Source organism: Heliangelus exortis, chromosome 3 (genome assembly GCF_036169615.1).
Source record: "Heliangelus exortis chromosome 3, bHelExo1.hap1, whole genome shotgun sequence".
NCBI classification, from domain to species: Eukaryota; Metazoa; Chordata; class Aves; order Apodiformes; family Trochilidae; genus Heliangelus; species Heliangelus exortis.
This window is the reverse complement of record NC_092424.1, coordinates 58,828,652-58,842,018: the sequence shown is the minus strand read 5'-3', so window position 1 is coordinate 58,842,018 and position 13,367 is coordinate 58,828,652. Positions and strand designations below refer to the sequence as shown.

Sequence of the window (13,367 nt, the reverse complement as noted above, 5' to 3'; positions counted from 1 at the left end):
AGGACTGCACTGTGGCAAAGTGCCATGACCCCACTTTGGGGATGTTCCAGGAGCTCTGAGAGTCACAGTTTGTGAGGCATGTATAAGGCCTGTCAGAATCAACAGAAATGCATGGTGACCGTGGTCTTTCCATGTCACCTGAGTAGGATGTGTAATCTGCCTTCTCCTCCTTTGCCTTGCCAGTTAATGTTCCCATTTGAGACTCATCCACAACACATACTATCTTCACTGACTTCTGAGTTAGATGAATCCTTGTGTGCAATCACAGATAGCTGAATATTACCAGTTTTCTGTTTTATTATACCAATATTTTTATTATATTTTATAATATTTTAGTTTTATATTTATATTTATTTATATTTTATATTTATATTATATTTTATTATATTTTATAATATTTTAATTATACCTAATATTTTTCCAGCTAGGTAATTGTCACTCCTTTTGATGTCACTGCACTTCAGCATGAGTATTTAAAGGTTAATTGTGGCTGCCTATCAGAGCTGGTAAAATGCAAAGCCACCATGACAAGTGGAGTGTAGAGTCCAACAGCACAAACTGTGGCCAACTTAGTCTGTAATAGTGTAAAGCAGCTCACAAAGAGCTCACAAGAGTCTGGGTCCCAGGATGTGATGTTTCATTTGGATGGAAATGGAGGACATAGGCCAGCCCACTGCATTCGAGGATGGAACCCCACTTTCAGAACCTGTGAGCACTTTAAGTAAGTAGTAATTTCAGAAAATCTGTGTCTACACGCATGCATATCATGCCATAAACATACAAATAATAAATGCTCACCAGAATAGTTGACATTCTTCCTGCCACTCCCCTACAAAGTGTTCTTCTTTTCCAAATTTCCCTCTGAAGCCTAAATCTTTTCTTTTCCAAAAGTTTATCCAATGTGCTAATTATTGGAAGGCAAATGAGAAATTATTTATCGACAAATTTAATGGTGCCTTAAAACCACAAAAATGCAAAGGATTAGCCAACAAAGAAACATCACAGATGGAGATATTAAAAATAAAAGAGTTATGTCTGGTCTTTAATCCTTCAGTGATAATTTTGCATAAGATATATTGGTTATTTTGCATATTTCTCTTTTGACCACTTCATAAAAGAGTTTGCATTACACAACATCAGCTATCTAGTAATACTTCCAAGATGCATCCTGCAAGCAGCAGATAGTATTAGTCCTTGCAGTAGAGACAAAAGAGAATACCACTCCTCACTACTTGTGAATCTCCATTTGTACAGGAATAAATGTACATTTTAAAGCAAACATGACTCAGCCAGCAAGGTATCCTTCCTACAAGCATCCAGCAAAAGAAGATTCACTTCCACGACTGTGAAAAGTTAAATTGAAAGTTTGGGCTCAGTGCTCATCGAGGATTAGCTGCCTTCTTTCTCTTTTGATAACTTCTACAGCTTACATGCTTTTTTGGTTTTTGCATACTCAGAGTTCCTCTGCAGGACATTGCTTAACATGGCAGCAGCACCAGAAACCCTCACCAGAGACCTGGCATGGAAGGGCAAAGTGAATCACGGCAGGATTTAATGCATCCTTCTTGATTAAGACAATGCCCTTGCCAGCACCTCTCTTAGGCACTAGAATATTTAATCATTAATTTGTTTCTACTGAGGCAGCTTTTGCATCCTTGTTCATACAGCCTGTTTTACTCTGTGAATAGTCCTGCTGTTTTTTATGAAGGTACTCAAAGAAAAATGTGCCAGAGGGTGGAAGTCAGGGTGCAGAAATCACCAAGTTATTACAGATACAGGTACACCCTGCAGTATGCAGGAGAGCTACTTATATGTGTCACAGATTTTGGTACCAATGTAGGTACCAAAAAGGATTATAATATAAAATCTGGAATTAAATATTTTGAGTTTCATAAGATATTTTTTCAGTACCCACTACAGAAACGTTTTTGGAACTTTATTCCCCAGATTTCTACTGTTTGGGGTTTTGTGACATCTCAAGGTTTAAAAAAATCCCATGAAATTAAATTATGGCTGCTGTATAAATTTCTACACAATTTTTCTTGAAACCCCAGTTTATTTCCTTTTAAATGCTCTAATCTGTAATCAGTAAGACTGAATTTTTCCCACCCTATGTTTCAGCAAAACTTTCAGTTATTTCTACATGAAAATATTGTTGGTGTTTTTCCCACAATAAACTATTCCAGAAAACAGTTTCAAAAAAACACTGATTTCTTGAGGTTTTGAAGCAATATGGGATTTCTTAGGTAGAGGTAATGATGCTGATATCACATACAAATATGTGCCTCTTGGTCCAGTTCTCCAGGACAGGCTTTTTACTGTCTTGGCAGTGACATTATTTTTTCTCTTTGAGTATTGCTTTATGTTATTTATCACAATGTCTTTTACCTTTCAAATCAAAATTCTGGCCAGAGACAGATACACAGCCCTGGAAAGAAGCAGTGGGAGGATTTCAGTGCCCCAGCGCTCCCTAAAAGCTGCCCCACTGTTACAATGCTGACCTATTTCCCCAGCACTGTCCATCCTCTACAATGGAAAAGACATAATCCTAGCACAATCATAGGGTTATTATAGTAATAGTAATATAATATTATTAGTACTGTATTAGTAGTATTAGATACTAGTAGTATTATCCATATGCAACAGTATATTATTAGTATTAGTGCACTTAATGTATGTTAAAGTACACTTCTGAAGTCCCTCCACCAAAATAATTAGTTTCCAGGTGGGACCAAGAGTGAGCAAGAGAAATCACTGTGCAACCAAATTTATTATTTTTATTGCAACTTGAAAACACTAATCTGTTTGTACTTTTATTTCTGATTATTCTCCAACTTGACTAAACATGATTCATTATTATCCGGCTGCCTGTGGGGTGACTTCTTTGGTTACTTTCCAAAATACAGGAAAACACCTGTATTATACTTGGGCAAAGAGTTTTGAAATCAGCTACTGATTATGTTTTCCTCAGCTGTGGGTGATCTGAGGTTTTTCTTGGGTGACTGTTCAATGTGCAATGAAAATACGGTGCCTTGATAAGTGACAAGTAACATCAAAAAAAAAAAAAAAAAAAAAGAAAAGAGAAAAAAAAAAAAAAAAAACCAAAACCAAACGAAAACCGAGCCATGCCATGAAAAATCCTGAGACACTTGCAGAAATCTTGGCCTCAAGAGTTCCAAAGCTGTTCTCAAATTACTATGTTATTTCAGCCCCGGGGAGGGAAGGTTGGAGGCATAAACTGTGGGCCTTTTTTTTTTCAAGGGGAAATCTGTAACCTGCCACAGAGCAGCATAAGCCTATGTGCGACATGGTCCCCATCTGATACCCTTCAGATCAGGCATCCCAAATCTTTGCCCCAGCACCCCTGGAATGTCCTAGATTACCTTATGGGTTAGTGGTTCTCAATCAGAAGTAAAAGAGAGATGCACTTTCTTATGTAGCCAGAGCAATGCAGAGGAAAAAATCCTCTACCGGGCAAAACCACAGATTTGTACTCATGTTCCCTATGACAGTATTTCATCTTCCTTTTTAAAAACATGAATGAAGAAGTGAATGTACTGGAGAGGCCAAAAGGACTTTAGCTCCATCTGTCTTTCTCAGCCAGTTATTAACCCAGTTGGCTGGTCTGCAGGCCCAGGAGTGGAGAGATAAATGGCCACACCCTCCCCACAGTGGTTGAAGCCATCCCAGATTTATTTTTCCCAGAGGATTCCACTTGTCTCCACCCCATGGGTCTCCATCCCAAACTGAGGTTATGATTAAAAAGGAGAATCAGGAGGACTGGACAAGGCAGTTCAGGTGACGGGAGAAGGATCAAAACCGAGAGCTAGATTGTGGACAAAAGACCTGGTTTGGCCAGGAGGGACATTTAAGGAACAAGAAAAGTTAGAAAAGGAGAGGTTCAAGTCATGCTACAAATAAATAAGGACCAGGAGTTACCCAGAGAGAAGAGGTGTTGGTTTTGAGGTCTGCCCATGTGACCCCTTTGGAGAGGGGGAAAAGGGGACAATTTTGTTCTTAAAATAGTATGTAATAATCTGCATTCAAGGAATCAAAAGAATCAAAGTACGGTATTCTACATGAACAGGCATATATATCACACCCACATGGTAAACTCACAAATACAAAAATGCATCCTGTGTCTCTTGAAAAGTGTATGGTCAGTATTAGATCAATTTTTCTGGCTCTGGAGACTCAAAAATATATATGTCACTAAAAGCTACAAATGTGTAGCAACTATAAAAGCCCACAACATATGCGTATGCACACCTTAATTTTCAGAACAAACATGTAGCAGCATACTAAAGGCATTTTTAAGAAGACAGATCACTCCTTCTGCTTTTGACAACAAATTTGTAGGAGTGACTAAAGTTAAAAATAAGTGATAGAAAGGATGTGAGTATATCCTTTTTTTGTTGTTGTTTTGTACTTTTGGGAGCTTCTGGTGCTGAAATTTTGATGGGACTTTGTGCTCTCTGGTCATTTGTGCTTAGAGACACAAGCAACTTCAACTTGATTTTCTGTCTTCCTTGCTCCAGTAAGAGTCTTGTAGCTCATTTCTAACATCAATCACTTGGACTATAAATCTCTGCAATGGATATGGCCATTTAAATCTCCACCTGCACAAACAACAGTCAGGCCTAGAATATAAGAAGGCTCATAAATCTCCACACTGGTGATTAGTAATATTTTGGATCTGCAACAAGGATGTTATAAAGTAAAAAGAAAAGGAAAAAAAAAAAAAAAAAAAAAAAAAGAAAGAAAGGAAAAAAAAGCTAATTCATTAATTAGGACTGAAATGCTGACAATCTGTTTAGTTTATACACAGAGAAAACACAAACAGGGCACAGTTAACATAACATGACGTTAGAAGTTAGTGAATTCCCAAGAGCCCAGGGCTTGGAGATATGATATCTTAATGTACTTATCCTGTTGTGAGTGGGAAGGTGTTATCTTCCAGCCAAACAGTGAAGAGCTGGTTTAAAGTTCAGATCTGCCCTTTTTCTTCTGGTTTATGTGAGACAAAGAACCAAGATCGATCAAGAGATAGGAAACATTTCCTTTCTGGTTATCAAAAACTACACTCTGCCTCCTACTGAAACTTTAATCTGCAGACAGTACATAGTGCTTGACAGACACATCAGCTTGGCCCTCTAACAGTTTTTGGGTTTTGTTTGGTGCATGCAGAAAAACAGATGTGATGCTCACACAGGTCAATAAGAGACTTTTCTGTAGTTCCAGTGACCTTGGATTAACTCCAAAGCCACTGCATGCCATGGTGACATCTCAGGCTGTACATTTTTGGCCAGAGCTCTGTGAATTCTCAGGTAAGCAACTGAATAAGTGCAGTTGCTCCTGCAGTCAGATCGGTCACTTTGTGCAGAAAGCACCCAGTTCATTTGTGCCCTGCATTCATGATCCCAATGTGGGATCTGGAAGGTTTCAGGAAGTACGTGAGGAAGAAAGGAGCTAGGGGAGCAAGTTCATGCTTTACTGGCCTCTTTGGGCTCCACATGTGAATTTAGGAGATTTTACACAGGATGGAAGAAGAGCTAGGCCAAGGCTAACTGCTCCTAAAAGTCTGCTTTGAAGAAGCTGAATACACACTTCCATAAAGATCATAACTGCAGTGGACACCTGCTCATTCAAACTACACAGCAACCTGCTTGTTCAACACTAGAGGTAAAATGACTGGGGATGCTTGGCTTCAGGGGTTGCAGCATACAACCTGAGGCCCTCACTCCAACAGAAGAGGTTTTATCTCACCTCTTCTTCAGGAAAAACATCCCAACTTTTGAGCATGTGCAAATCGGCAAACGGAGCACTCTGTGGGTACAGCAGAATGAGACACTGACATCTGCTCTGCAACAATATGCTGAGAAGGGTAGGGGCTCTGTGTGATCTCTACCATCCAATAATCCCCCTCCCTTTCCCTTCATGTCCATCCACATCCATGCTGATCCTCCCCAGGAGGCACTCTTCCTGTAAGAGCCCCACTAAGCTTGGTGGGACTCCATGGACCACCGGGATCTCAGCCACCCGGGACACCTGCAGACTGGGCAGCCTCTGGGACGCTTAAAACTGGGGGGGACTCAAAGAGCGAGATGAGACTGGGACTTGGAGGCCACCCAGGAAGGCTGGAAGAAGTCAGATCTTCCTGTCTCCAGCCCCTGGGCTGTGACGGAGAGGTCCACGCTGCCGGCAGGGCAGTGGAGCACTCTCTTCCTGGAATACACTAGTAGCTGGACAGGATGCGTTTGCAAATATAATCATCCACAAATCTCCCCCAGATTAGGTTACAGGACAGCGTTTTGACGGCACGCATTACAAAGCTCCCTGGAAGGCTTGGCTGATGGATCTGCTGCTCTCTCTCTGCTCATGACCCATTTTGGCTTTCATCAGGAATCATGACACGAGCTGCCTGGGTCATCTAGGAGGCAGGGAGGGGGAGAGCAACCCTGGGCTAGAAAGGGAAGTGGGAAAGGAGAAGAGAAGGAGGAGGAAGGGGGAGGAAAAACAGAGCAGGAGGAGAGAGAGAGAGCAAGTTGTTTTGCTCCAGTTGTGAAGATCTGAATCCCAGTTCCGAGCTCTCGGAGAAGGCTTGCTGGGATACCTCATTCCCAGTCCTGTGCAAAGGTCTGTGATTGGGGATGTGGTGTGCTCAGCGGGCAGGGCCCCTCCCCTGGGCTGGATCCGCCTCTCTTATCCCCCAGATAAATTACTAGTGTCCTCACTAAATTCCTCAGCTTTCTCTCTCTCTCTCTCTCTCTCTCTCTCTCCCGTTCTCTCACACACACTCCCTCCCTCCCTCAAACACAGGCAAAGCAGGGTTGGGGGGCGGGAGGGCGGGGATCCTCTCTGGACTGGTATCGCGCGTCTAGTGCTGGGGGTGGGGGGGAGGGAAGGGGAGAAAAATACTGGCACCCCTTCTCTCCTCCGCCACCTTGAAGTAGATTTGAGGAGCTGATCTTCCTCCCCCCCAGCTCCCTCCTTTCCGCTGGTCCTTCGGCATCTTACAGACCATGTCCACTGGGTCCCTCAGTGATGTGGAAGATCTGCAGGAGGTGGAGATGCTGGAGTGCGATGGCCTGAAAATGGATACTAACAAAGAGTTTGGAGCGTCCAACGAGAGCAACGAGGAGGGATCCAATGGTGAGAATGGCTCCCCTCAGAAGGGGAGAGGGGCTTCGGGCAAGAGGAAAAAAGCTCCCCCTAAGAAGAGCCCTTTAAATGGAGTGAGCCAGGAGGGAAAGCAGGTCCAGAGAAACGCTGCCAACGCCAGGGAGAGGGCGAGGATGAGGGTCCTTAGCAAAGCCTTCTCCAGGCTTAAGACCACCCTGCCCTGGGTGCCCCCAGACACCAAGCTTTCCAAACTGGACACCTTGAGGTTGGCCTCCAGCTACATTGCTCACCTGAGGCAGATCCTGGCCAATGACAAGTATGAAAATGGCTACATCCACCCAGTCAACTTGGTAAGTCATGGCCCGCCAGGGCCAAGCACTCTGGGTCCATGTGCATGGGGGAGGTGGGTTAGAAGCTGGGAGTAGGCATGCCTAGAGGGAAACCTTCCTTGTGCTTCTCACAGAGAATCTGGTGCCAGTGGGGTTACAAGAGGTAGTGTGCAAGAGGACAGACTCCCAGCTGCCCTCCTGCCCTGTACCCCAAGAGCTGGAGCCTTCCAGGCCTGATCAGCTGCTCCTGGCAATCCCCTCCAGGGAACAGGCAGGGGTCGTGCTGGCCACAGATAGGCAGGGACTGCCTCAAAAATGCCTGAGAAACCTCAGCAAGTTGATGGCAACCTTCTACCTGCAAGTGGGTTGTTATAGGAATTTGTGTAGAAAAACGCATGTTCTAGGAAGGATGCTAGCCTAGCCAAGGACCCAGGATATATTCTTATCCCTCCTCTCTGTCCTAATGTGGCCTGCCATAGTAATCCTCAATCCCTAGCTTTTTTAAAGACAAAACTCTTCAGGTTCTGCACTCAGCCGCTCAGATTTGCTGGGTCCAGGATATTTCTCCCATCTGTCTAAAGTGGAAAAAAGAAATAAATACGAGTGTGGACTCCCCAGGTGGGGTGCCTGCTCCAGGCACACTCTGCAAAGCCTCCCTTGGCTGCATCATGTCCCTCCTACTGCTTCTACCACCCATGGAAAGTTTTCCCCAACAGCCTGGTGGTCTCCCTACTGTCCCTGGCCACCAGAAACATCCAGTTTCCATATCTAAAAATATGTGTAACTGAGGCAAACCGGGGGTGGGAGAGATCTGCCTAGACTCTTTTTCAACATCCAGCCTTTATATTGCCCATACACACAGACCCCTACAGATAGAGGGATGTAGAGATGATCGGGGGATGTTTCACTGGGTCTGGCTCTGACTTTTGAGCTCCGGACTCAGGAGGAAAGTCCATTACCTGCTGTGTCAGCTAATAAAAGTCCTAGGAGACTTTTTTTTTTTTTTTTTTTTGCTAAACCCAAAATCCTCAGCAGAACAACATGGGGCGGGGGGAATATAATAAAGTAAAAGTAAATCAAAAACAATACCCAATCACCTCAGTCGGCACAGGGGCACACCAAAACTTGCCCCAGCAGCCGTGGAAGGCCAAGGCGGGCGGCTGAGGGATGCCGGGGCACACCAGCGGCGGCGGCAGGGCTGGAGTCGGCCCTGGCGGGACACAGCCCCACGCCGCTCGGTCACCAGCAACGCCGGGGGGCGGCGGAGGGACCGCGGTGGCTGTGCCGTGGGTACGCGGATGCACTCCTTCACTCCCTTCCGCCGAGCATTCGACGGGCTCTGCCGCCCGGGAAAAGTCCGCGGGGATCCCCGCGTCTGAGAGCCGAAGCGGCATCACCCGCCCGTGAAAGGCAAAAGGGTCCTCGCCGAAGCCAGAGACCACTACCCCGGCCCGAGCCCCTCTTGAGCGCTGCCAGAATGCTCAGGCGGTGGATGCGTGCTTGACCCCTGGGGTGTCCCCAAGCTGGGCCTGGTGGGGCATTAAGCGTTGCCATGTGCATTTATCCGTATATAACCCCCTTCCCACCCGTGTCTTTTCCTGGCTACAGACCTGGCCTTTTATGGTAGCCGGCAAACCCGAGAGTGACCTGAAAGAAGTGGTGAACACAAACCGCTTGTGCGGCCCGACGGCATCCTGAGCCCCGGCGGCCGGGCCAGCAGCCACCCTGCGCGGCCGGGGAACGGAGCGGGCGGCGGGGAGGGCAGGGACACGCCACGGCCCCGCCGCTGCCCCGGGCCCCGGGCAGAGCGACGAGGAGAGCCGCTCTCCCGGCGCAGAGGACACCAAATGTGCCCTAGCAAAGACTCCACCCCGAGAGATTCCGACTCTATTTAACTTTATTAAATACGTGTACAGTCGAGTGTCCTGCAACAACAGCCTTGCTGGTTCAAGCGCTACTAGAGAAAAGACAGAGATCAAACAAAACCTACCACGCGTGTATCTTTTGTCTGAGACCTGTGAAATATGTAGATGCCTAGAAAAAAAAAACTGACTTTGACAGTCATGTCTATGAAGCAATTCACCCTAAAGATATATAGATATATTTTCTCCAAGCAGGTTTTGCTCTATTTCTGTGAATAAACCTTCCTTTCCACTGAACACGGAGCGGTGTAATCTTCGTTTCCGACCCTCGGGATCGGCGGGAGAAGGACCGCGCCTCCGCCGGCCTCAGGCGACCTGCGAAGAGGCCACGCTCCCCCGACGGGCTGCGGAGAGCCCGGCCCGGGCCCCGGGAGGGCTGCTTCCTCGGAGCTAAAGATTTGGAGCAAATCCCTGGGGAAGTGGGGGGGCAGGTTGGGGCCACAGCCCGTCCTTGCTGCGGGAGCCCGGCCCGGCCCGCAGCCCCGCAAGCCGGCGGGGACGCGAGCATTTCTCTATTGATGAAGTACAGTCAGGCGCAGGATCCCCCTCTAGCTCCGTTCCTCGGTGCCGGGAATTTTTTAACTTAAACATCTCCCCTCTATCGATCAGCGAGCCCGTGGGAGATGAGTCTGAGATAAACAGGAGTGCGGGGCGCTCCCCCGGCACCGGCAGCGGCCGCCGGCAGCTGATGCGCCAGATCCCACCGCGCTGTTTAATGTTTCAGGGTTATGACCGCACTGTTTACAAGACGTCTTCGGTTATTTATACTGTTAATATTAGCAGAGAGGCTTTAAATTTCCGCTTCACTTGCTCTTTCAATACCGTCCCCTCGGTTCCGTTTGTTACCTGGGTACGTTCTGGAGGAAAGCAGGAACAGGGCAGCGCCAAGGGGATGCGTAGCCCGGCTGCTTCCCGAGTCAAGCCACCCATCCCCGAGAGCTGGGGCTAAGGCAGGGGCAAAGAGAGGGACAAGGGACCTGCGGGGTGCTCATTGCCCCTGGGCACCCCTGCAGGCGGGTGCTGAGCCTGCCTGAAAAGCCATGTGGGCTGGAGTGTGTTTCTTCTCATTCCCCACTTCCCCCCGAGATAATCGGGTGAGGTAGCGCCGTCCTCCAGGCGACCCAAATTCACCAGCTGGGTTCATGTGTGGGCTACGTTTAATTAAAGTGGCTTGCTGGGAGCTGAGAGCTGTGCAAACATCTCGGCCCTCGTTTTGGCTAGGGTCAGGTCCTGCTGTATCATCCTAATGGTTTAGAACGGGAGGGCTGTTTCATTTCACTTTTTCACAGGTTTATCTCCATCCTGTGCAATTAAAAGCAGACCTTCTTCCCCAGCCTAACCGTGAGCAACTTCTCTGCCGCAAGCGGGGCTGTATCAGCTGACACACGCAGTTACACACCCGTGTGGCTTCACTACCAAACTCATCACCTTGAACAGACAGGGAGCTGAACAACTCTGGTAAGCACAGCTGGAAGGGCTGATCTCTTTGCCACAGGCATTGGGAAATTCGGTGGGAAATGCTCTTCTCTTACAGGGAGATAGAATAGAGCCCTCCAGCCTCACACAAAGTGAAAATGACTGATACAGCAAATGCCAAAAATCCATGCTAACCACTGATTTTACCCCCTGAACTGAAAGTAACAGTTGGATTTAACCACTCAGAATCTGGAGCTGAATCCATACTAACTAATGCCTGCTTGAGCCTCACAGCAAGGTGCCATTTTCCTTCTAGAAAGCAGAAATTGACAGGCGTCTGGGATGTGCACAGAATTAAGAGTTAAACTTGGAATTTTCTCACAAAACACTTCTTTGCCACCCCGCTTTGCAATGCTTACTAACTGAACTTACTAAATGCACTAACAGCATCCTTCCCACACTTTTGCACTAGCCACGTTCACTCTTCATTTGCCACCTGAAACGCAGAATGGAGAAAGAGAGAGGAGAAATGAAGTAGTCCCTCCACAAAATGTGAGGATCACAGCTGTAAAAAAAGCTGCCAAAAGCTCCAATGTAAGAGTAGGCAGAAGGCACTTTTATTTCCTCTTATTTTTCTTGCAGCTATTCCCTTTATCTAGCAGTCTAGATTGCAAGCCTCTTGGGGACTGAAATGTTCCCGAAGCATCTTCCTCCTTCCTCAGTCCATGCCTCTGAGCAACAGTTCAGCTACAAACAAAAAAACAAACACACCAGGCAATACACAAAAGCAACTAGCAATACACAGAAGGGTAAATCAAGATTTTAGTCTGACTGTAACACAATTAGTAGCTTTATCTCCATTTTGAAGACCATGAACGTATTTTCAAGAAGCATTTATTTGTCTGGGAACCCTTGGTCCACTGACTGACTTGTGTAAGGGCACAGCCCAGCCCATCCTGGAAGTTTGCTTGAACAGCCCAAGTTTCTTAGCTGAATTAAGATATTTGCAGACAGAAAATGTATGTTTAGTCTGACTAAAGAAATTGGTGCCTTTGAAAGGAACACATGCGCTGAAGGAAACCACTTTAAATACTGATGTAAATTATTCTAAAGAAAACATTTTGTTTTTCTTCTTGCTTTTCTGTACAAAATGATGCATTTTAATATTTACTGAAAAACACACTCCTTCTTCATGTGGAAACAAAGCTGATCTGATTTATCTTTCTGTATCTACATGGATGTAGATGCAGCTGCATGAGTGTCTGTATACATTCCCTCCTAATAATGTTTGAACTCATTGCCTGATTTCAACTGAATTTGACAGAGGTCTCAAAGATAACTAAATTGCTACTTTTTTTTTTTTTTTACTTTTTTTCTTTTTACTTTTTTTCTTTTTCTTTGTGTGTGTGTGTGTGTGTGTGTGTGTGTGTGTGTGTGTGTGTGAAAACAGGCAGCTGAGTAGAGAAAAAACAAAATCTCAATGTTTTGCAACTAAAGAAAAATTTTCAACATGAACTCAGCCCTTATCAGATACCAGAAGATACGGAGCAGCATACCAGCTGCAGATGAAGCTTCAAATGCTGCTTTAATCACAGAATACAAGTTTATAGAAAGCCTGTGGATCTATGCATTTTAAGATAAGGACTCTCTAAAAATAGTTGTCCTATCTGATTATCTGATTTAATCAGATAATTTTTTTTTTTTTTTTTTTTTTTGAAGGAAACCCCACTTCCACCCAACTGCTTCATGAGTTTTCCAGAGCAGCTAGACTAGATAAATCCTTTATTTTCAGAGCTGCACTCAGCAGTCCGGGTCCTGGGCTTGGTACTCACATTGTGCTGTTTAGCAGCAGTTTTCACAGCCCACAAGGTCTTAAGAAGCAAGCATTTTTTCATCTCTTACAGATAATACATTTTCGGTTTATCTCAGCCTCTTGATGGGATGGAAATCTGCCAGCCTAAAACACCAGCACAGCAACGAAGCCACTTTTCAGACACCTGCACAGTGTCTTGCTGTCCTGGGCACTGATTTGGGCAGTGAAGCCACTGTGATCCTCATGCCCTCAAGCTGCAAGGTGCTCAAGAAGAGCATACACTGGATAGATTATTCTTTAAAGTGCCTCCAAGTTTGAAATTCCCAGCTCACCGTGAAAACTGAAAGTCATAGAAAAATATGTGTGGTTCCTTTTGTAAGGAAGCTGGTTTGAAACCTGGGTATTATAACAGGACCACAAACAGAGGTTTGTTTGAAGCATTCGTACTGGTAACCCTACAGTTGTGCCTGCCTGGAAAAGCATTCTTCCCTGGAAGGAATCACATATATTTTTCAAAAGGTCATCCTCCCTGAAGCCCTGTTGTTATTGCTCTTCACTTTTATTTGTAATAAAAAATAAAATATACAAATTACATTAGACAATTGCAGGTAATAAGCTGCCTAGAAGAGAATATATCTGGTGTACAAATGGAGGGTACAATCTAATAAAAGTGCAGGGTATTTCTAAATTCTGTCTGGATATCTGAATGTAGACTATCACTCCTAGTCTCCTAAAAGGAACAGGTTTTCAAGAGAAATTTCAAAG

General features: G+C 45.4%; 1 protein-coding gene across 1 annotated transcript; it reads left to right on the top strand.

Moving 5' to 3' along the window:
• Positions 1-6,167: 6,167 nt before the first annotated feature.
• On the top strand, positions 6,168-9,610 carry TCF21 (transcription factor 21). Its single transcript, XM_071740868.1, has 2 exons — positions 6,168-7,472; positions 9,060-9,610. Exons 1-2 carry the CDS (start codon positions 7,023-7,025, stop codon positions 9,147-9,149), a joined length of 540 nt encoding a protein of 179 aa, XP_071596969.1. The 5' UTR covers positions 6,168-7,022; the 3' UTR covers positions 9,150-9,610.
• The last annotated feature ends 3,757 nt before the right edge of the window (positions 9,611-13,367 follow it).